The sequence below is a fragment of the Balearica regulorum genome, chromosome 3 (genome assembly GCF_011004875.1).
Source record: "Balearica regulorum gibbericeps isolate bBalReg1 chromosome 3, bBalReg1.pri, whole genome shotgun sequence".
In the NCBI taxonomy this organism is placed as follows: Eukaryota; Metazoa; Chordata; class Aves; order Gruiformes; family Gruidae; genus Balearica; species Balearica regulorum.
The window spans coordinates 111,940,878-111,964,665 of record NC_046186.1 but is presented as its reverse complement, the minus strand read 5'-3'; the positions used below and the strand labels follow the sequence as shown (position 1 = coordinate 111,964,665).

The window sequence follows — 23,788 nt, the reverse complement described above, 5'->3', positions numbered from 1 at the left end:
CAACCTGCCAACAAGCCTGGGACCATCTGGGCAGGATGGATAACAAGGTTGCTGAGCTTGCAAAACGGGGATAATGAAGAAGAGGTCACCCAACTCTGTACACTGAAGAAGAGGAGAAAGAGGAAGATTTGAGGAGGACGACCCCTGACGACCACCTGAGAAAGAAACTGCGCAGGCGTATCAGGACATTAGCATATATTCAGGAGTTCCCGGAATAATAATGAATATGTATTAAATGTATCAGAAACCTAATGAATATGTAAACTCTTTTGTAATATAAATCACGAACAATTTGTTTCTCGTCGAGACGCACGTTCGTGGAAATATCCCGGTGCGACTCCCAGCGCTGCAATAAAGGATACCTGCTTAATAGTCACATTGGCTATTGAGTGAATTTTCTTTGATTCAATATAGTTAAGAAAAGTGTAAGACGTGTCGCACGTAGCTCATAGAGTAGAAAGAACATCACCTTGTGGTTGGTCACAACAGAGAGCCTCTACAGGCAACCTCAGCTCCACAGCTGGGCCAGCTTTTACATTTCTTGTGCTAGTTAACTGGTAGGAGGCAATGCCACCTGTATCAGTAGATCTCCATTCCACTGGTTCTCTTGGTTTTTTTTTCCATCTGACACATCAGAGGTAACTGGGTGAGTTTTGACAATACCTGAGGAAAATGGGAGCCTAGTGATCAAATGGGCATGGAGGACCACACTGCTGCACAGCATTTCAAACATATTCCTCCTCTTGTTTTAAGCTCAGTGTTACCAAGCAACTTCAGAATGAACTTTAGGCTTTTTTCTCATCAATGAGTTTAAGAAAAATAAAATATATTCAAAACATAAATTTCTGTTGCATATAAAACCCAGAAAACCTCAAAGCTTGATAGTACATGGATGAGTGAACTTGATCACATGGCATTAATTTCCTTTAAGCGAAGGTGGAGGGATGCTCACGTAGAAACCTGGGGAATACTTACAGGCTGACCGCTGATGAATTTAAGGCAAGCACCCAAACTATTAGAAGCAGGTCAACATGTTTCACTATGCTGCCTTTGCCTCTAGAAGTATGTGTGACAGTTTGCAGTGTTCAGCGATGGATTTATGTGCATACATTAAGACAGGACAAATCCCACTTAGATGGCATTACACAAAGCCGCAGTGGAGGATTCATGTGAGCAGTCTCACTAGAAACAGGCTTTGCCTCTTTGGCTTCAGAAGGGACTGTGGGAAGCAACAGGAAAAGAAAGGGAGGGGAGAGGGAACATATTTGCCTAGTTTCAAGGCACAGACAAGTGCCTGGGGCAAGTCAGGCTTGGTCAAACCTCTACCACACATCCACAGGCAGCATGTGGCATTTCTGGATGTCATGGTCATCCCCAGATCTCTCCTCACCAGAGGGTCTGGGCACCAGGGTTTGCCCAGCGGGCTGGGGTACAGGTTTCCTCACAGAGTGATGAGCCACTGGCCTCAAGCCAGCTGTGAGGGTAAAGCAGGGTGCCACCTCTTTTCTGGGGACACTGAGGAGGGGACATACAATACACCGGCCAGTCAGGTACGTGACGGCAGGAGACATGCTGTGCTGTCGAAGGGTGCATGTCCCCAGGGCAAACCAAACCAGGAACACGTTGCACGGTCCTTCCCTGAGTTTCCAGCCACTCCTGCTCCCGGCTCGGTCACCCCACCCCGCCGGCCCTGCCTTTTCGCCGGCCTGGGCAGCCTCAAAGCTTGGCCCAGCATGCTTCCCAGAGCCAGCATGCCTGATGTGGGGGCTGAGAACCGAGGGTCCCTGCTGAACACCACAGCACCCTCCAACGCTGCCGAGCACCCTGAGAGAAGAGCTCTTTCCCTCACCCCGTGCTCGCTGGCCGGTGCGGGAAGGCAACGCCTCCCCCCATATTAAGTAAGGGCACCCCGTTTGTCGCCATTCCAACGCTGCACCTGGCACCCTTAGTCAAGATGGCCTCTCTGACGCCGCCGCCTCGCCATGTCTGGTAGGGTCACGCCGCTTCCCCTCCTTCAGAACCGCACGTAGGGTGCCCTTAGCTAAGATGTCGGCGGAACCTCGCCGGGGGAGGGCGGGGCGTGCTGGTGCCGCCATCTTGCCTGCGGGCACCCTGTACCGCTGAGCTGGCCTTGCCGGGCGCGCGGGGCCTGCCGGGACAGAGCAGCGGCGGGGAGCGGAGCGGGTAGGTTGGCGCTGCGGGGAGTCCCCGGGGATCCCCCTCCCCTGCGGCCGTCTTGGGGCTGCGGGTGGTGGTGTCCCCCGTGAGAGGAGGGTCAGTGGTGGCGTCTCCCATGAGGGGGTACCGGGGGTCCAGTGGCGTCCCCTGTTGCGGGGCTGGGGGGGCGTTATTGGCATTTCCCGTGAGGGGGACCTGGGGGCCAGTGGCGTCCCCTGTGCGTAGGGGCTGTGAGGAGTCAGTGGTGTTCCCTGTGGGAGGGGCTGGGGGGGCAGTGGTGTTCCCTATGGGAGGGGCTGGGGGGGCAGTGGTGTCGCCTACCGGGAGTGCTGGGGGGTCAGCGGTGTCTCCTGCCCAGGGTCTGGGGGGGGGTGTCAGTGGTGTCCCCTAAGGGCATGCTGGGGAGGGTCAGTGGTGTCTCCTACGGCAGCGCTTGCATGGGGATCCGCAGTGTCCCATAGACCAGCGCCGGGGGCTCAGCAGGTCCCCTGTAGCTTTTGCTGGGCCAAGGATCAGTAGTGTCCCCCGGGGCAGGGCCGGGGCCTGGCAGTGTCCCCCGGGGCAGGGCTGGGGTCAGCCATGTTCCCCGGGGCTGTGCTGGCAGTCAGCAATGTAGCTGTAGCACTGCAGGGGGTCAGTGTTTTACCCTGTGGGCCAGTGGCATAGGGGGTCAGATGTGGCCCCTATGGCTTCAATAGGGATCTGTGGTGTCCCCTATAGCTGTGCGGAGTGCAGCAGCTGGGGGGGTCTGTGGTGATCCCAGCTTTGCTGGGAGGGATGGGTCAGCAGTGTGCCCTGTTAGCAGATCCCATACAGAAACTCCAATACTACCACGACTCATCTGCTGAGGCTTTGGTAGGGTCCATCCTCTCCTGGACAGAGGCTTTGGGACCTCCCTACCACCAAGACAGGCCCTGGAGGTTGCTGTGTGACTGGGGATGGAAGGCCCTGCTGTGGTGGGGATGCTGGCACATTGGTCAGGCACTTGGCCCTAAGATGGCCTTACATGGTCCTCTTTGGAGTGGGGGAGCCTCTCCTCCTGCTGCCTTGACCCCAAATCAGGGCCACAGCCTGTGCCAAACCCAGTCAGGGCTCAGGCGGGGCAGGGGAGTGGTGCTGGGCTTCAGCTGGAGCAACATGGAGTAAATTTGCACTGCAGTTGCACTGCATACCTGAGATGTCGGGTGTTTATCTTGCTGTTCTGATGTGTGGGATCTTTTACAGGGATGCTCAGCTCTGACTTTTACCCTGACAGACCCATTTGTGATGGCAATCTGTTGCTGAACCCTTCCGTTTTTCCTTCCAGAGGTGGGGGTGGAAATACAGGGCAATGCCTATGAGCTTGATTTACATCCTTAATAGCAAGGACAAAGAAAAGGTCAATGAGTTTGGAGGTCTGTAGGAAAATGTTACATCAAAATTTCTCCTGTGGGGGAGGTGATGCTTCTGATTTCTCATGCCTGTGGTCCTCCTGAATCTCCCATCTGCAGTGAGGATCAGGAGCAAGGTAATCCTGCAGCATCTGCAGCCAGAGGTGAACCTCTGAAATTCCTTGGTCCGAGCGGGTCATGGTGCTGCTGCTCCCCTCGGCTCTGTGAGTTGCTGCCAGTGCTGTGTGTTGCTTGTGGGCTGGATTTGAGGAGTGAGTTTTTCAGTAGACTTGTCCTTCCCTTTCTCAGAGACATGAAAGGTAATGATGGCCTGGGAGGTCTTGTTCACATCTTACTCTGAAGAGTTTGGTAAGGCAATACAAGAGTAACTTCTCTGGTGTTTTGGGGATATCCCTCCTTGAAGAGCATGTCTTTTTTTGAAGTCTGCTGGACTCTCAATTCCTCTCTTACTGGGAGTGGGACATGTTGCCATGCACAGAGGGTGTCTAAAATCACCAAAGACCTTTTCTGACCTTTTTGTCATGTGCTCCTTTCCATTTGTAAGCAGGGCAGGCTGGCAAACAGATGACATTTGTGATGAGTGTTTTGCGTCTCAGACTTGGCCTCCTTTTCTCCCCACAAGGCTTCAGCCGAAGGCTTCAGGATGTGTTCATATCTGACCTGTTTTCCTTTACTGACCTGAGTCAGGCAGGATTGCCTTGAGGCCAGCCTGGCTCTGAGTGGGTACTGGGTTGTTAAATGTGGATCACAAGGAAAAAAAACTTGCATTCTGGCTTTGAGTGTCAGATTTCCTTGTTTCTTCATTGGATTTGGTGACGTTTTGTCTGGGATGTTGATGAGAGGACTGGACAGACGAGATTAATGTAGTCACATGGTTCATTTGATGAGATTAACTCATTATAATGTATTGGCTTTGTCCTGCAATGTCTTGTGCCTCATGTAGTTGATCCGCTGACCTCCTTTGCAGGACTGTTGTCCAAACAGGCGACCGCTGCCTGAATGTGCATTGCTTATGTCCTTTCAGACCTTCTGCAGTCCCATGGCGACGTACCTGGAGTTCATCCAGCAAAATGAGGAGCGTGATGGAGTGCGTTTCAGCTGGAACGTGTGGCCCTCCAGCAGGCTGGAGGCCACAAGGATGGTTGTCCCCCTGGCCTGTCTTCTGACCCCACTGAAGGAGCGTCTTGACCTGCCACCTGTGCAGTATGAACCGGTGCTTTGTAGCAGACCAACGTGCAAAGCAGTGCTCAACCCACTCTGGTATGAATTTCTTGGCTAGGGATGTTAAGAGAGGCTGGATAGTACCTAGCTTTTATCTGAACTTCACTACTTCCTTATTCCCATTTTTCTCTGCCTGGTGCCTGGCAGCCTCTTTCATTTAGATGTAGTGGGTTTGTTAAAATCCATGCATGCCTAATGACATACGTTGAATGCCAGCCTGTTAATAGAGCTGCCAGAAGCAAAGGAGAGAGGAGTGCCTTGGGGGGAGGCTATTGAGGCAGAGATGATATGGAAATGGCCAGTCCTCTTACCATCCCAGAGAATTTTGTGATGAATGATGAAACTTAAAATAAAGGAAGATGCTGATTATACTGATATTGTCCTCTGGGCTGTGACGTTCACTTGGTTTCCTGCTTCCTACACATGCTGGTGCTTGTAGGTCGGCTCCAGTATGAGCATCAAGGTTTTCTTTGAAGTTTTGCTGAGAATTTAAGAGGAATCATCTCAATCTCAAAATCATGTGATGATCATACATACTCGAAGCATAGCATTGGGCTGCGAGAAAGCAGGGAAGGCCAGTAAGAGGAAGGAAGAAGAGATCAAGCCCATGAAATAAGAATGTGGCCAGCTTTACTGCACAAGCAGTTACAGGATGTCGTAACGGGCTGAGGAGAGTAAACTGCTTGGGGCGGGGAACAGCCTGTTTGTTCAGTGTTTATGCAGGATGTCAGTGAATAGCTCCTGCTGCTCCGTGACTGGAGTACTTGTGTGCTACACCTGTACAAACAATAAGATGACTGAGATAAGCCCAAGTGTAGTGAAAGAATGATTAGACCCAAGTCTTTGTCTGCCAAAGGCTGAGCTCTGGAGAGCTGTCAGTGGTCCGTCATGCTGACAAGCCTGGACGTGGCAGGGCTGGATGAGCTAATGGACTTTCTGGCAAGAGCACAAGAGCCTGAATCCCTAAACCTCTTGTTGTTCAAGTTGGAGTGTCTGATATTCTGTTTCTTCCTCAATGCTCTGAACCAGCATAGATAATTGTGAACCTATGCTGTAAAATTGTTCCTATAGTTATACTAATGCCTCGTCTTTCCCTTGCAGCCAAGTTGACTATCGGGCCAAGCTCTGGGCTTGTAACTTCTGTTTTCAGAGAAATCAGGTAAGTTGGGAAAGCATCAGCCCTTCCATCTTTTCAGTGAACATTTTATTGGTGGCCTCCTCTGGCAAAGGATGTTAAGCATAAATTCCACTTTTCTAGATTCCTTCCCTTGGCCTTTTTCTCTTGCTGAACCCAGGCCAGAGTACTTGTTAATGGCTCTGTTTTACCTGACATCTTGTCTATTTTCAGTTCAGTTTTGCTAGTGATTTTACCAGCATGCAGGACATAGGAAGGAGATAAAAATGCTATTTTGTCCCATGTATTTCCAGTGTGTTTTTTGCACTTGGTGTTTACTGTTCTTGCTGAGTATGAAATTAATTAGATAAATGAATTTCAGGTACCACATAGTTGCTGCTTTAGATCTACCTTTTATTTACACTGGATTGAGCAGCTGTCCGTACTGCTGGCCGCTTGTTGTCTGTCCTTAGGAAAACAGCAGTATGGGTCTCTTGTCATGAATTAATCAGTTTGGTGCAGTGGCAGTAAGTAGAATTGAATAACACTGTGAGCAGGGCAGCATCTGTACTGCAGAGGAGGGTCCTATATTTCTCTCCTGCAACTTCCTTGTCCTAATTCTTTGTTCTCTTTTTCAGTTCCCTCCAGCATATGCAGGCATATCTGAAGTCAATCAACCAGCAGAGCTTATGCCTCAGTTTTCAACAATTGAATATATAGTGCAGGTAAATGAATCATAGGCAAGTTTGAAGCCCCCAGAATTGCCTTGTTTTTGACAGATTATGTATGTATTAGATTTACTTAAGGTAACGCAAATAAATAACATTTCTGCAAGGTGCTTAAGATAGGGCTCATTTTATTCCTTGGCAGGAGACATTATAAAGTGTCGCCTGGCATATGCACGTGCCTAGTAAATCTATCTCTTTCCACATTAGCGAGGTCCACAGACGCCATTGATCTTCCTGTATGTTGTTGACACGTGCTTAGAAGAGGAGGACTTGCAGGCGCTGAAGGAATCCCTCCAGATGTCCCTGAGTCTGCTGCCTGCCGATGCTCTGGTGGGGCTTATCACTTTCGGCAGAATGGTCCAGGTTCATGAACTGAGCTGTGAAGGGATTTCCAAGAGCTACGTGTTCAGAGGCACAAAGGACCTGACAGCTAAGCAAATACAGGTACGTTCTGCCATGTGTTACGCCAGTGGCTTGTTAGCTCTGTTGACACCGCTGCTGGTCTTTCAAGTTCTGAGCTCTCGGGGAGGAAGGAGAGTGCACTGCTCTTAACTGTTAGCCTGTTTCCCTCCCAATATCCATCCTGTCTTTTTGCCTTTGTAAATTCCTTGGAAGCTTGTCTGAGATAGAGTTTGTGTATCTCACATAATGGACCCATTGATCCATTCCTAATGGGAAGGCAAAGATTAATAATTTCACAGATTTTAATTTATTTATTGCTACAGTATTGCAGGCCCCTGGGTATATTGCTTGACAGCAAATAAGAAGTTCAGTGTTTGAATAGTTCATCTCCTCTCCCTCCTCTTTGCTGTTCTCTAGGATATGCTTGGGCTTTCAAGGCCAGCTGTCCCCATTCAACAGGGAAGACCCCTTCAGACTCCAGAGCAACCTGTTATTTCAAGCAGGTAAGCTGCACCAACACAGCAGAAGAGCAGGGCAGATGTTTTATGCCCCTTTGGGGTCACGCTTCTAAACATGGGTTTCCCAAGAGGAGTCTTTGTAAGATTTAAATGGTATTGTCTTGTCACAGTTATTTCCGTACATCAAGTGATACGTATGGATGGACTTTACTAGAGCTGCAGGCAATGTATTAGACTTATGTAATATCTTGGTTTTGCAGTTGCAAGAACATGATTGCCATTCAGGCTAGATTTCTACTTGAAAAACAGGGTAGGTGTCTTTGGAAAGCTTGTTGCTCAGGAGTCATTTGGAACAAGGGCCTGTCATTTTGATTGACCAGCCAATGGGGGGGCCTGGTCTGTACATAACAGTCCTACATACCACCTCCTACCCCCTGACCCAGCAAGTCCAAAAAATGACTGACAGGCAAGCAGTGACCCCTGAACAGTAAAGTTATACTTGCCTCTGTTGAATACAGTCCTTTCTTTCTCAGCTCCTCTTTTTCAGTGGCAGCTGTTGTGCATTTTGGTAGACTAAATCACCATTGAAGTTCTTTCTTATGCTTTCTGTGACTTTGCCTTCTTGTCAGTTCCTGATGTCTTGCTTTGATCAATTTTTTTATTTTGCACAGGCTGGTTATCTTGGAAGTAAGAAGGCAACATGCCATGTGACTTTTTGCTTCTGATAAATATCTCAGTCCAATTTATGTGTGCCAGGAACAAGGAGGCACTTTCTTTTTTCTTTAAACTGAAAGGACTTATAAGCAGGAAAACATTTCATTTGAATTTTTGCAGGTTTCTGCAGCCAGTACATAAGATTGACATGAATTTAACAGATCTTCTTGGAGAACTACAAAGGGACCCATGGCCAGTGACCCAGGGAAAGAGGCCTTTACGTTCCACTGGAGTAGCTCTTTCGATTGCTGTTGGCTTACTGGAGGTACTCTTAGTGCTGTTGTTTGAGATGAGCTGGTCAAAGTAAGCACCTGGCAGTCTTTGCTGAGATGTGTGCAGGTGTCAGTCCAGCTTGATCTGTGGCCCACTTACCTTGGGCTGCAGAGGTGTGATTTGTCTTTATTGACTTGGCACCAGCTCGTGTAGAGTGGGCTGGGAGTTTACATCTAAATGGTAAAATATGCAGGTGTTTAAAGGTCTCTGATTCTTGTGTATATCGCTGTGTGGAGGTGATACTATGCACTGGGTTTATCTGAGGGTCAGCTAAGATGTGAGTAAAAAGAAGAGAAACTGCCTGCTTCCTGTTATGAAGACATGAAGCTTGACATAGCTTGAGTCTAAACTTGAGAGTGCTGTGACTGTCAGGAAATGCCTTGCTATTCATCAAGGCGGCCTCTAGCGGAGACAGGTCGCTAATGACGTTACAGAAACACATGCAGACACTTCTCTAAAGAAAGTATTGTTGCCATTTAATCAGTCTCTCCCTTTTTTCCCCCCGCTTTTTTTTCTTGCTGTCTCTCTGATATAAGTCTTTATTTTTATTTTAGGGCACATTTCCAAACACAGGGGCCAGAATAATGCTGTTTACAGGTGGGCCACCAACACAAGGACCGGGCATGGTGGTAGGAGATGAACTGAAAACACCCATCCGTTCTTGGCACGACATAGAGAAGGACAACGCAAGGTTCATGAAGAAGGCCACCAAAGTAGGTGCTAGCACCTGCTGGGTGTGTTTAAAAACAAAACCTGAATGTTGTGTCAGAACACTAAGTGATGGGAAAGAACATAACACAAACCTAGTACGCTGCTATGTTGACAGCTGCCCGGTGTCCTTCCCCAGGGAGCAACCATATTCCATTCTCTTGATGTGGGAACAGTATGTCCAGATATTTGCATGGTTGTTCTTGAAGTGCCTGAGACTTTTCTGTACGTTAAATTTTGAGAATGGTCAAGGGAAGGGTAAAAAAGACTTCCTCCTAGTTACTTCTGCAGCCCAGTCGTGTGCCTTCTCAGAGAAAGAAGTATTTCAGTGTTGTTTCTTAGCTGTAGGTGGGTGCATTGTTCATCATCATTGTATCTCCTTCTGGGGAGGAAAAAACCTGTCTTCTAAGAATTTGTCACTTCCAGAAAGCCTCCTTTGTCTTCCTGGTGTATGAAACAACAGTTAAAATAGTTACAAATGTGCCTGCCAGCTTAGAGGAAGCAGTATGACACCTGTTCTCTTAACTGTCACCTGGAACCTTTGGATTTCCACTAGGTTATCACAGACAGTCATCCCGTGCAATTCATGCACTCTCTGTACTTGCAACATGGAACTTAAGTTCATCCAAGTACAAACATGCTAGGAGGGAGAAGCGTGCTCCAGCAGAGTACTAAACATAAACAGGTGTGTTCTTACTACGGCACTGGTAATTGCTTTGTTTGTACCTTGTGTTTCACTTGTTGGCCTCAGCTGGAGAGCAGTAGAAAAACTGCCCATTGCAGCATCCTAAACACCGTGTATGTTTTTTCCCCAGCACTACGAGACTCTGGCTAATCGCACTGCAGCCAATGGGCATTGCATCGACATCTATGCCTGCGCTCTGGATCAGACTGGACTGCTAGAGATGAAGTGTTGTGCAAACCTCACCGGGTATGTTCATAGCAGGAGAGCACAAATTTGGCACCTGTTTGTGGGTTTTTTAATTTTTTTTTTTTTTTGAGGGGGAAAATGGTTCAGAAGGCAGTTAAATTTGGTGTCAGGGCAAAAGGGGGAGATTTCATAGAATGGTTTGGGTTGGAAGGGACCTTAAAGACCATCTAGTTCCAACCCCCCCTGCTGTGGGCAGGGACACCCTCCATTAAACCAGGTTGCTCAGAGCCCCATCCAACCTGGCCTTGAACACTTCCAGGGAGGGGACATTTTTATCATTCTATTCTAAACTGTGGTTTGAATTTGCCAGGAATTATATGGCAAACCTCCCCTGATCCCAGTCCACATTTCTGAAGTCTCAAAACAGCATGTGAATTAGCACTGCTGGTAGAAAACCCGATGTCCTGCTTTGAGAAAGGTATTCTAAAGCATGGTGCAACATGTCTTTTGCAAACGCCTTCTGCCTACTTGGGAGATAGCAAGTATCCTTTCCAGAATTTTTGGGATAGAGATGCCATGCTTTGTGGTGTATGCATGACTGAAGTGCCATCAGAAGAGCAGAGTGTTAGGTGTAGTGGGTAGCAGCTTTCCATGTGTGGGCCGGATTTTCTCTGCTTAACAACTCACTTGCGCTTTCCCCAGAGATTCTTGGCTTCTTCCCTGCATCTAGTTTTAAGTGACAGCTCTAAGGGGTGAATGTCTGTGTTCCATGTTGCTGAAAACTTTATGGTCTCTGTGAGGAAGGCTGTGTGCTAAACTGGGCCTTCTGGGGACTCAGCACGTCTTACTGGCCATTTAAAATCCGCTGTGTCTAGGGAGTCAAAGGATAGTTTGAGCAAATGCAAGGTATTTGTAGATAACCACATAATCCTCAGTAAGCAGAAGAGAGATTGTTTGACCCTTTGGTTGCATTACTAAGGTCCTTCTGATCAGGCCTGGGTTTACCAGGGCACTTGTGGGGGTGCACAGAGCAGACATGTGCACCCGTCCTTGTGCTGCAGGGGTGCAGCCATTCTGTCTGTGTGGGTGGTTCTGTCCCTGCTCAGGGAAAGCAGGCCGAGCAGAGCTCTTTCCTGCGTCAAGGTGTTTCTAACTGGTGGAATACGAGCATTTTTAAGGCAGCTACAGGGATGGCAAGAAATGTAGTTGAGAAGGCAAGCTGGCAAAGATGGAGCATTAACTTGTCTGGCTTTGGAGGAGGTATCTGTGAATCTGCATTCCCTGATGTGAATTCTGCCTATGCAAAGGCATGCTTTAAAACAGTTTCTGCATGTATTTGCATGGATGAGAGTTGGAGGGATGTATCCTTTGTGCTTTACTTCTAGTTCCTAGTTGTTTCAGTTCCCTTGTGTATCATTTTTCTTTCCCAGAGGACACATGGTGATGGGAGACTCCTTCAACACTTCTCTCTTCAAGCAGACCTTCCAGCGGGTATTTAACAAAGGGTTCAACGGGGAATTTCGGATGGCTTTTGGTGCAAGTTTGGATGTGAAGGTGAGAGATTAGTTTCACTGGATGACATTAACTGGGAAATAAAAGTGCTGTTCATTCAGAAGTTGATTAAGTATTTGGGATGTAGAAAATTCTACATGTTTGAGGTCAGATGTAGTGCCTGTTTTGGGAGAAGCACTGTACTGGTGTGAGTGAAGGGATGTTTGTTTGGAAGCTTATTAAATGTGTTTTGTCTTTTTTTTTTTTTTTTTTTTTTTTTAAAGCTGCTGAACTCAGCCTCTCCTCATTCAGCAAGGAACATTTCAGATTCTCTCGTGGTCACTATAAATATGTCTTCGTTATTAAAATGTGACTATGTAGATTCTCTTACATTCACTGATTGTAGCAGTAGGTGATCTGGGAAAGTACTCAGAGATGCTTTCCCTGGCAGTCACGTGTACACGTTATCTGATCAAAGCTAAGCAACTGATTTAATCTGCATGTATTCTGTTTGACTGACTTGATGTGAAAAACCCCAAAACCTACAACTTTTTTTATCTTGTTCTAGACCTCTAGGGAGCTGAAAATTGCAGGGGCTATTGGACCATGCATATCCCTGAATGCTAAAGGGCCGTGTGTCTCTGAAAATGTAAGTTTCTGACATGGAAAAATCTTTAATAAAGAATTAAATAAACAGTGCAAAGTTTATGTCTAGACCTACAGCTCAGCTAGAATGTCAGAGAAGAACAATTTGGAAACATCCCTAGGAAAAGACAGTCTTTCCTGGACTAAATTCTTGCCCCATGAGGCTTTCTCTTAACTGTGTGTCCTTCAGTAACTTCAATCACCCAAAAAATAAGAAATCTAGAAGGCCTGCCATAACTTCTACCTCTGAGCAGAATTTAACATAAGCTTGCCTTACCTGCTGCTAGAGACAAAACTGCTGCTTTCTTTTTAATTCTGCGCAGGAGCTTGGAATTGGAGGAACTTCTCAATGGAAAATTTGTAGTCTGGATCCCAGCACAACTCTGGCCATTTACTTTGAAGTGGTAAATCAGGTCAGTCCTGGCTTCTCTTTTTTTTTTTTTTTTTTTTTGGGGGGGGGGGGGGGTCATCTTTTTTACACACAAAAGTATTTGTTTGTAACAGGGCAAGGAAATCAATGACATTCTCTGTGTTGCAGATGGATGGTTGCGAAGCAACCAAGTGTTTTGTGCCAAAGAAACAGTCTCAGAGGTTGTTTTCGTATGCATAAATTGCTTAATATTTTTGTTCCGTACAAAACCTGCTTTCTTTCCTTGTCTTTGTCCTATAGTATTGATTTAACAAGGAAGAAACTGTCTTTTCACCAATAGGTGCTGTGGAGAATAAAAGTATAAATACCTTCAAATTCTTGGAGAATTGCTCCTCCAAGTTGTAATAACTTGATGACTCAGAAACAACTTTTCGCTGGGGAAGATTCTGAGCATGTGGCAGCTAGAAGCTAGGAAGGCTACCCAGAGGAATTCTATTCGCATGTGTGTGTCTTTGTCTTCTCTGCTACTTGGGCTTGTTACTGTTGGGAAGAGGATGGTGAACTTGCAGGACCTTAGCTCAGACCCTGTACTGCCATTTTTATGCTCATTGCTATTGCAATGACATGTTTCAGCTGTCCTTTAAGGAACAAGCTGATAAAGTGTCAGGCACAGTATTAAATGAGCCCGGCACCACTTGACTCTGAGGGCTGCTGGAAAACACACTAACAGATGTGTCTCTTTTCTCTGTACTTATTCTATGATTGCTCAAATGATGCCCTGGAGTTTTCTGTAGTGTACAGGGTTATGGAAAAGCCAGCCCGTTTTGAAGGCTTACCTTGTTTCATTTGCAGCACAATGCACCAATACCGCAGGGAGGCAGAGGGGCAGTGCAGTTTGTCACTCAGTATCAACACTCCAGTACGCAGAAACGCATTCGTGTCACCACCATAGCCAGAAAGTAAGTATCTCATGCCAGTTCTTTGGCAGAAACTGCAGTCTGTGCTGGATTTTTTCTAGCTTTTTGTTGCATGTATTGGCTGCAGAGTATTTGGCACAGGGAAGACGAATCTGGTTTGGGTTTTGCTGAAAGTGAATGCATGTAACACTAACCTTTTACTAACCCTATAGTTGGGCAGATGCACAGAGTCAACTCCAGCATATAGAAGCTGCATTTGACCAAGAAGCAGCTGCTGTGCTGATGGCACGGCTGGGAGTATACAGAGCTGAATCTGAGGAGGGACCTGATGTTCTGCGATGGCTGGACAGACAGCTGATCAGGCTGGTAAGACCAACAGACTGCAGTTGGGCACAGTCTTGATTTTAGTAAAAATGGTCTCTGGAAATGAAAATGCCATTCTTTTTCCAGATTGACTGACTTCATTTCTGCTCTGCTCATGGTAACGTACTTGTAGTACATGATAGCTCAGAAGCTAGTGTGATCAGCAGATTTGTGATGGGCTGGGTAAACATCCCATCATGCTGAAAGGGTTAAACCTGAGATTAAAGAGCAACATGACTCCCTGATCCCAGTCTTCACCAGGCTGAAAAAATTCAGCTGCTTCAGCCTCTCTTTCTACATGAGGTGCTCCAGCCCCTGACCAGCCTGGTGGCTTCTGCTGAACTCACTCTAGTATATCCATGTCTGTCTTGCACCGGGGAGCCCCAAACTGGACACAGCATTCAGATGTGGGCTCACTGGTGCCAAGTTCAGGGTAGTAATCACTTCCACAACTCCATACTCTCTCTTTCTTTGAATTTCACAGGCTTGAATTGCCTAAATCGGTTCTGGCTTTGTCCAAGCACCCACGTGGAGTTGATACTAACAGATACGGCACATTAGACACTGAAAAAAACAGGGCCAGTATCAAATAAAGATTTGAGCACCAAAACACACATGGCATGCTGAAACAATTGTGGAGTTGTAGTTAAATTGCTAAAACCATTGATGCTTCTTATTTTCAGTGAAAGCAGTTGGTGAAATGCCAGTCTGCTGCTGCTCTAGAAGGAAGTAAAATTGCTGCGAAGTGTTTCATAGTGTATGAAGCAACTTAGGTATAACATAGTATCCTTGATTTAATGGAAAAAATTGAGTAGTACTAGAAGCAGTATATCTTTCATTCTTGGATAATTTCAAATCTAGATTTAATATATATATAAAAATAGATAAATAAATAACAATCATTCTCATTCCAGTAAGATACAGAAACCACTGACTTAAAGAAAAACAGCCTGTAAATTTTTTATTACTTGTTACTGTCACTTTCATGCCTTGGTTGTTCTGTTTAAAAACAACCAAAAGAACACCCTTCCAAAAAAAAAAAAAAAGTGTTAATTCTATTAAAAAAAAAAAAAGGAAAAAATAGAGATAACCAAAGTATCCATTTTGTTTCCAACAGTGTCAGAAATTTGGACAATACAACAAAGATGATCCCAACTCCTTCAGATTGTCAGAATCATTTTCTTTGTATCCCCAGGTAAGAACTTCACTTCCCACAGCTGTGGGAAAAGTGTGCAAGGGTGAGTGAGAGTGATGATAAAACATCTTATATCATTTATCAGATTCAAGAGGGAAGGAACAGATGCTTTTTAATTTGGTGGGCTGGTCTTGTAGTTCAGTGCTGCAAATGACTGATAAGGGAAGAACTCTGAGGAGTTAATAAGGGGTAAACTTTTTTCCCAAAGAATTTGCTGTTCATAAAGATTGGACTTGTGTGCAGAAGTTTTGGCAAGTTGCTGACATTTCTATTCTCACTCATCTTTCTGGTGCAGTTCATGTTCCATCTGCGACGCTCCCCGTTCCTGCAGGTCTTCAATAACAGCCCAGATGAATCTTCTTATTACCGTCACCACTTTGCTAGGCAAGATCTGACCCAGTCTCTCATTATGATCCAGCCCATCCTTTATGCTTATTCTTTCCATGGACCTCCTGAGGTGAGTGCCTGTTTAATAGGAAGAGGTGGATCAATCCAAAATAATGAGCACTCAGAGTAACACTATTTCAGCGAAAAGGCCCCTATATAATTTTTTTAAAAATTGAGGTAATTATTAAAAGATGAGATGGGACAATGGAAAATACGAACTGTGTTTTCATTAAACTTACAGCTTTGATTGAAAATAACAAAACACAACACCTCCCCCCCTCCCAATCCCACCAGGAAAGCCACAACCCCCAACCCCAACATCCAGTGAATCTTGCAGCTGTCAGTAGCACTTTTGCTTCTCTGCCAGAGGCTGCCACCTCCACTGCGTAAGTCAGCAAGCCTCAGCCCTTCCAGGTCATAATCTCTCACCAGCTGCTCGTTTTCAGTTGTTTGTGCAGCAGTGTTTAACTATGTGCAAGTATTCAATGGACAGACACAGATTCCCTTATACTGACAGCTTCCTTGAATGGAGTGCATCTGGCAGGAAAGAAATGCAGAAGCTGCAGGCTAAACTTGGATAGCTGTAGAAATTGCTTCTCACATCCTGCATTTCATACAGTAGCTGATAACCTGCCGCTCCATTCAGTGATGCTGCAGGAAGCTGACCGCGCTCTGCAAGGTGTTCACGTGGACTGAGCAGCCGTTGGTGGAGTTGCGCCTATACGGGCAGGGCCGAGCAAGCTGTTTGGCCAACACGAAGGTGAATACGGTTCTGAGGGCTTAGTGGCAACTGACTTTCTTCTTTATTTTCCCCAGCCAGTGCTTTTGGACAGCAGCAGTATTCTTCCTGACAGAATCCTACTGATGGATACTTTCTTCCAGATAGTTATCTACCTTGGTGAGGTACAGTGAAATACGTTCTCTTTCTCTGCACTCGCTCCCTCCTGCCATGCATGCAGATGCTGTCACTGTTAGTATGAAAAGAGCTGCTTGCAAAGCCTACACTAGCATAATGACATCGTATACGTGCTGCCAGTTGTAATACAATTGTATCACAGTCCAAGTTAACAAAAAAATCCTGTTGGAGTCACTAAGGATGTGTTCTGCATTGAGTAACTGCTGTCATATTAGCTTGGTAATGAAGGTGGCCCCTTACCACGCCTGGAAAAGGCCAGAGAAACTTGAAAGCAGAGCAGAGAGCTACCGTTTGATTTGTCAGATACATGACATACTTGGTTCCTGGCTTTGACACTTAAATACTGCTGCTCTTAAATCAGTTATGAATTTTTCCAGTTTTTGCTTTTAAATACTGGATGCTTTGACAGCTGCTCCTATATTCCTTCCATCATGACTGAGGTAAGTGCTTAGATACTGGCCCTTTCTAAACATCCAGATTTATACCAATATCCAAAGCCTTGGCCCTTGGCTTTCTAGTGCCTCTTCAGTGTGCAGACCTGCAGATCTGTATTTCAATCTTGTCAGGTTTTGTAAAAGACCAGTATGCTACTGTAGCTGCAGAGTTGGAATGTCTCACATCCTGAAGCAGTTATGGGGTAAGGGATGCAGAGGAAGCTGACTTTCCGCTTCTTTCTCTGGAAATCTCTTCTTTTTCCCCTCATAGCCTTTATAGTGCTGCTTGGGGACTGGACCTCATCCAGTTTCTTTGACCTAAACATGGCATTACATTGGAGTAGTTTAAATAAACTCATCTTGGTTTATGGTCAAACATTCCTATTAGTGAAAACTTTTTGGGAGGCATTTTAACTCTTCCCTTTGTTTCTGAACTAAGCTACTTCACTGATATTTAATGACTGTTCTTAGAATACTTGAAGTTTGGCATGATAGTTTGCAGCACCTCCATTATTATCTCCCAACTTGACTCCACATAGGATTTGTTCCCTTTGAGAAGTGAGCAGGGATACCTGATTGATGTGAACAGGAGTAGAACGCTTGAGTTAATTCTGGAACATGTATTGTCATTGTTAACTTAAACAATTTCTACCTACTGTTGCAGAGCAAGATACTCAGCAACTGGGTAAAATTTAGACAAAGGAAGGGCCAAGTGTATGACCTGCATGTGTATAGAACAATTGGTAGGTACATATGGTTAGGTACCTTGAAAATACTGTAAGGCAATGGCTGCTTCATTTAAGACCAAGTCAGATTGAGAATGTCAGTGATTTCTAAATGCTTTGTGTTTCTGTGTTGGCGCAGGCTGACACATACAGGATTGAAGATCACTTTCAACAGATTGATTTTGCACTGCACGAACTGCTACCAGCTCTTGTGTTGAGTCCCTGTTCTTAAATTCAGGAACAGACAGACACACACTAAATAACAGAGTAGTGAAAGCGTGCATTTGTCTTGTGCTCTGTAAGCAGAAGCGCTGTAACGTTCTGCTGCCCTAAGACGAGGGGAGGCTTGCAGACATCTCTCTTATTTTTTCATTTCTTCCCTTTCCCATCAATAGACTATTGCACAGTGGCAGAAAGCTGGTTACCAAGACATGCCTGAATACGAAAACTTCAAGCACCTACTGCAAGCGCCGCTGGATGACGCCCAGGAAATCTTGCAGACTAGATTCCCGATGCCGCGTTACATCCACACTGAACACGGAGGCAGTCAGGTAAGGAAGTTTATCAAGGAACAGTGTTGTTGAATAGAGCAAATAGCTGTCTTTTTCTGCTTTATTACAAGGATGATTCTGTCAGTGAAATACAGTGGTAATGTAGCTCTTGAAAGTATAGAGCTTGCATATTTTGTCACGAGCTCTTGCTACAACACTGTCTTTTGGTAAGTCAATCACTTACTGGATATGCTTTTCAAATCTGAGGATGGAAAAAACGCTGAAAAAGCCAGTTTAATTATCTTTTTATTCCCCAAAGAGGTGGGAAATAAATGATTTGGCTACGTATCTGAACTTATGAAGACAGGGAGCGCAGTTAGCTTGCTAGGACAGTAAGTTACGCTGACTGACCATCTGTTCCTTTATTCTCGGATGCTGAATGAGGATATAAAATAGTTCCTACTTTTGCTCTTCCTGGAATTGCAGTTGTGCACTGCTTGTCTGTGTCTGGCTTGTTTGTAGCAGCGAAGAGGCTGGAATTGATGCTCCTAAACAAAGATTTGGTATTAATTTCTGATGTGACCATGTTACGCTGGTTCTCCATTGACCTCTTTTTGTGCTGGCGACGTGCAGTGTCACATGGAAGCAGAGCTGCCCTGCCAGGTGAGGCAGGGCAGCTTGTCCCCTTGGAGACAAGTTGTCTGTGGAGCAGGGCTGTTTCTGGACCAGAAACCTCTTCAAGTTAAATTAGTACCTTGCTTGCAAAAGCAGAGGAACATCACTAGTCATGTATTTAAGGCAGTAAGAAGTTGTGAGGGAGTAGACAGGTCTGTCATTTTACATAACTGCTTCTCTAACGTTTTGTCTTAATAGGCCCGGTTCCTCTTGTCTAAAGTGAACCCTTCCCAGACCCACAATAACCTCTATGCCTGGGGACAGGTAAGATATGGAAGAGATGCTCATGTGTGAGAATACTGTAAGACATACATTTCCATATTTGTCTACTTCAGCACACGGCCACACGCCATGGGCAGGTTACGTTTGTCCTCTGTTTCTAACCTGAGAGCTTTTTGCAGACATACATGACTGGATTTGAAAACCTTACAGTGCTTTGTGGTGCAAGGAAACAAGGTTATTTCTGTCTACTAAAGGATCTGATAATGGAATTAGCAGCTGAGACTGCAATAATTGTAGCATTTTAAAAGACACAACCAATGTGTTAGGTTTGTGCCTGAAGCTTAGGCAGGTTAGATTTTTATGCAACCTGCTTATTCAAGTCCGTGGTTGTTGGTAAGATAAACAGTACTGGTGGGGAGCACCAGATGACAAGATGGTAAGAATACAGTTTTCAAGCCTGGATGACTAAACTCGTCTTCCTGTTCTTGTACTGAATCCCCCCAAATTTTCAGCAAAATCCAGTTGACTTTCAGGGCTTTTTCTCAATGGATTCAAGGAATGGCTGTCCAAATAGAGGTCCTGCCAGAACAGCTCAGCAGCTTGATGGCAGGAGATGAGGGGTCTCACAAGGAGTGCTTTGCCCCTTTGATCTCCCTTCCTGTATCCCAGCTACTTGTGGGGCACAGGCAGACCAGGACAGTTTTCTGTGGTGGCTGCTACTGAAGGCAGCAGCTAATTTGAAGTAGAATATGCTCGTACGGGTTTCAGATGACCTGTTGTAGAAATCTCCGCACCCTTCCCTGCAAATATGAGTTAAAACTCTTAGGTCACAGGTATTTAGTATTCTGGAAGAAGTAACTAGCATATGGGTACATAGAGATCTTATTTATCTGAGAATACTAGACTTTTATATCCTCTTTCTTTACCTTGTTTGTGTAGAGCTTTGGACAGCAAAATTCCTAATGCTTTAGAAAGAAGAGACTTTTTTTCCAGTAGTTTAAATTGCACTAGAGGATAGTGTCAGTGCCATTGCCTAAGAGTAGCATCTTTCCACTAGACCTGTCCTTTGCAGAAAAAAAGGTGGTCGATTTAGTAGGCAATTAGTTCAAAGTGCTGACATCTGATTTACTTTCAGTTAGTTCCCCAGTGTCCACAACACTATTTTAGGCACATTATTTCTTTATTTTTCTGCAGGAATCGGGAGCTCCAATCTTGACAGATGATGTTAGTCTCCAGGTATTCATGGACCATCTGAAAAAGCTGGCAGTTTCAAGTGCAGCGTGACTTTGATCTAACTGAGAAGCAAGAACAGAACAGTTACATAGACCACGTTGATGACAGAAGTGGAGCGATTTATTTACATTTCCTTCTCTCTCTTTTAGACTAAGGTTTTTAATTATGAAATAAAATATATTTGGGGAGAGTTTTGTACTTGGCCCTTCTAGATATTAATTTATTTGTATTCCCTTTTGTCTATATTCTGTTTACTCTGTATTTTTCATACATTGAAATTGGAGCTAAAGGATGTTTTAGCCAATATAGATTTTAACAGTCTTCAGCTTAATTTGTAATGTTTTGTGTTCTTGAAAGGTGTCTTTTAGCAACCGGGGACTGTATTAATGAAAAATAAAACTGGGTAAGAGCATTACTATTTAGTGCTATCCCTAACGCAGCTGTATGAGCAATAGACTGGGCCAACCTTCCTTTCATTTCTGAAAACGTAACACTGGGGTTCGTACAGGCTATCGAAAATAATTTCAGTGGCTGTTATCTGACATCTTCAGTTGTGAATCTTTTTTCATGGGGAGTTAAAGAGGTGATTCTAAGGGTAAGACAGTGCAGAACACGTATTAGATGGTGGAGAATGCTTTGACAGATGCAGGGAGGGGGCTTTGAGAACTACGGCAGCATACGTCCTGAAGCGTTGCCTGTGTGTCATCCTAACGCAGGGCCTGAACGTCAGCCCCTCCCTTCTCTCACTTTAGCACCGCGTTAACAGGTTTGAAAACTGACAGTGAAACCGGCGCTGCAGCTGCTGCTAACTGGGGCTCTGCACCTGAGGGAGACCGCGTCCCGGCGGGCTCCCAGGGCCGGCCTGAGTCGCCTGACACCCCCTCCGCCGCGTCAGTCGCGGAGCTCCCGCCCAAACTCGGTTCGCAGCTGCTGCCGTGCAACCCGCTCGCCCTTTTCCTTGCCGCAATCCCCGCGCCGCACGCCGGTACTGTTTTTCCAGGAGGAGCGCGGCTTTTCTCTTACCGGAACAGCAGCCGCCGGCTCCCCGCCGCCATCTTCCGGCGGCTCCCGCTCCACAGCCAGGGCGCATGCGCGCACGGGCGTTCTCCTCCCCCGCAGGCCAACGTACCGCCCGATTGGCGGCGCGGCCCGACCAATGAGCGCGGTCGTTGCTGGGGGACGATGCGGGCGGCGGTGTGGAACGCCCGGGCGGCGCTGCTCTACTCGTTGGGCGGCTGGACCATGCTGGGGGCCATGCTCCACTACAGCTCCGAGAGCGGCGGCGGGCCCGGTACGGGCTAGCGCAGCCCCGAGTCCGGGGGGGGTCAGCGGGGCGGGGCGCGTGACGTGGGGGCGGGGCTTGGCTGAGGGGGGGAGCTTGGCTGAGGGGGGAGCTTGGCCGAGGGGCGGGGCTTGCCTGGGGGCGGGGCTTGCCTGGGGGCGGGGCTTGCCTGGGGGCGTGGCTTGCATGGGGCGGGGCTTGCCTGGGGGCGGGGCTCGGGCACCCCCAGGGCCCGGCGGACGTGCGCCGCCGGTGGTGCGGGACCCCAGCCCCGGTTCCGGCGGTTCCCTCGGCCGAGCGCGGCAGCGTCGGGCGGTGCCTGCGCTGAACCGCCGTGGCAGCCTGCCTGCCTGCCTCGGGGCTCCGGGAGCTGTGCGGCTGCTGGGTGCGAGGGCTCCGCGTGGGCCGGGTGAGCCGGCAGGGCCCGGCAGGGCAGCCGAGGCGGCTCCTGGCATCCCGGGGAGGTTCGCCCTGAAGGCAGTTAAGTCCCGAGTTGATGGGAGAGGCATCTGCTTTATCTCTGGTCACAGGAACAGGCTCTGGACCCTTTCCAACTTGTTGCTTTTATTTGCGCTGTGGGAATGGTTCAAAGCTGCGCCGGGGGAGGCTCAGACTGGACGTGAGGAGCTCGGTGCCCCAAGCCTGTCAGTGTTTAAGAGGCATTTGGACAATGCCCGTGATAATACGCTTTAACTTTTGGTCAGCCCTGCAGCGGTCAGGCAGATGATCATTGTAGGTCCCTTCCAGCTGAAATATTCCTATTCTATTCTATTCTCTCTGTGTTCCTCTTGCTCTTCCTCAGCAGCCTGCTGCTTATTAAGGTGTAGTAACATGGAGCTATTAAGCCAGTTGTTATTGCTGCTACTGTAGTACTGACACTAGTCCAGTATCAGTGCAACAGGTTAACTTACCTTAATAAATCACTTTTTCTGTCTACAAAGTCATCAGATCTTTACTATCTATTTCTCAGAATTTAAGAAAGAGCAAAAAGATGACCAAATGCCTTTGTGGCTGCTGTTTTGCCATGATGAAGGGATAAAACCGTTTTATTGCTATGCTCTTTTTTCTTTCCCCCCCGATCCCCCTTACTCCTTAGAAAATGAAAGTGATCCTCAGGAAAACAATGCAACCCGCAAGGAAGTATTCACTAGAGAAACTGTTTTGGGATTAAAAGTGACAACAGTAGTAACATACAAGGACGTTCAGCCTCCTATTACTCGACTGCTCAGGCGTGTGAAATCATTCTTTGATTCTAATGATGACCCTCCTTCTGGAAACTGAGTGGTCTGGAAACTCAGAACTTTGTCCTGGAGCTGGCTTGTCCAAGAAGGTCATCCTGGCACCAGGCACCAGACCGTCGGTGAAAAACTTTCTCTTGCATTGCTGAGACGACAGCTCCATCTCTGACATAACTTCGCAGAACTGGGAAACCTTCTCGTCAGCTTGGATCACTGCTGTTCTTTGCATGCGTCTTCAAATTAGTAAATGCAAACTGGCTTAATTAATGAATCTGCGTGCTGCCTGGTGTCTTGTGTCTGACAGTCTGACCAGGTGGCCGTTGTGGCTTTTTTGTGAAGTTGCTTCCCCAGCTGGTGTGCAGGACGTACCCGGGTGATCCAGGACGTACCCGGAATGGCTCCTCGACCGATCAGCTCCGAGACGGATCCTTCACGATAGGACGGAATGTAGTTTAGTCTTTGGGGTACAAGAGTTGTTAATTGTCCTCCAAATAAAAACTTACAGAAGATGAATTACAAGTGCAGAAATACTACTGTAAGCTGAAAACTTACTAAGTTTTCTGTTCCAGGCCCTCCGCCAGGCCCTTGTTTCTCTAGGGGTTTCCCTGGTCCTTATACATGCCATCTCCCCTTGTAGGGTACTGCCCCCCAGCTGCTGTGGCTGCAACTAACTACCATTCTGTAGGGTTTTCCCTAGTCCTTATGGACATCGCCTCCTTTCGCAGGAAGCTGTTCCTGGCCACTGTTTTCTATGGGTGTTCTCCCCAGCTTCTCTCGCTGCTGACCCTCCTTGCTATAGGGGCTCCCTGCAGCCACCGCTTCCACTTCTAGAAAGCTGACCCCAGCCCCTGCTTTCTACAGGGGCTTTGCCCAGTCCCTATAGACACTGCCTGCCTTCAGAGGAAGCTGACCCCAGACCCTCCACAAGCAGATCTTCCTTTCTGTAGGGGCTTGCCCCTGCAGATACCTCCCTGTTTCTGTAGGGGGGCTGCCTGCTGTCCCTATAGGCTTTTCTAGGACCTGCTCCCCCCCCTGCCCCACCACTGGTCTCTATAAGGTCTCCCTGCAGACACCACCTTATTGTATAGAAAGCTGTGTCCAGCCCCTCTGCCCACACACCCCAGCTTCTATAGGGGCTTTTACACC

At 46.8% G+C, this 23,788-nt stretch overlaps 2 protein-coding genes across 4 annotated transcripts; both read left to right on the top strand.

The window, feature by feature from the left end:
• Positions 1–1,791: 1,791 nt before the first annotated feature.
• On the top strand, positions 1,792–20,574 carry SEC23B (SEC23 homolog B, COPII component). 3 transcript variants are annotated; one of them, XM_075749488.1, is made up of 20 exons: positions 1,792–1,989; positions 4,594–4,829; positions 5,892–5,949; positions 6,543–6,629; positions 6,840–7,076; positions 7,452–7,537; positions 8,327–8,471; positions 9,034–9,192; positions 10,003–10,118; positions 11,489–11,612; positions 12,118–12,198; positions 12,518–12,607; positions 13,417–13,523; positions 13,694–13,847; positions 14,962–15,039; positions 15,335–15,496; positions 16,243–16,329; positions 17,897–18,052; positions 18,866–18,931; positions 20,084–20,574. In XM_075749488.1, the coding sequence occupies exons 2-20, from the start codon at positions 4,609–4,611 to the stop codon at positions 20,171–20,173; spliced, it is 2,304 nt and encodes a 767-aa protein (XP_075605603.1). In that variant the 5' UTR covers positions 1,792–1,989; positions 4,594–4,608; the 3' UTR covers positions 20,174–20,574. The 3 variants fall into 3 exon arrangements, with proteins under 3 accessions (XP_075605603.1, XP_075605604.1, XP_075605605.1); XM_075749489.1 differs by lacking the exon at positions 1,792–1,989 and adding an exon at positions 2,120–2,188; XM_075749490.1 differs by lacking the exon at positions 1,792–1,989 and adding an exon at positions 2,120–2,204.
• Positions 20,509–23,155, top strand: SMIM26 (small integral membrane protein 26). Its single transcript, XM_075750008.1, has 3 exons — positions 20,509–20,525; positions 20,875–21,413; positions 22,501–23,155. Exons 1-3 carry the CDS (start codon positions 20,509–20,511, stop codon positions 22,683–22,685), a joined length of 741 nt encoding a protein of 246 aa, XP_075606123.1. The 3' UTR covers positions 22,686–23,155.
• The last annotated feature ends 633 nt before the right edge of the window (positions 23,156–23,788 follow it).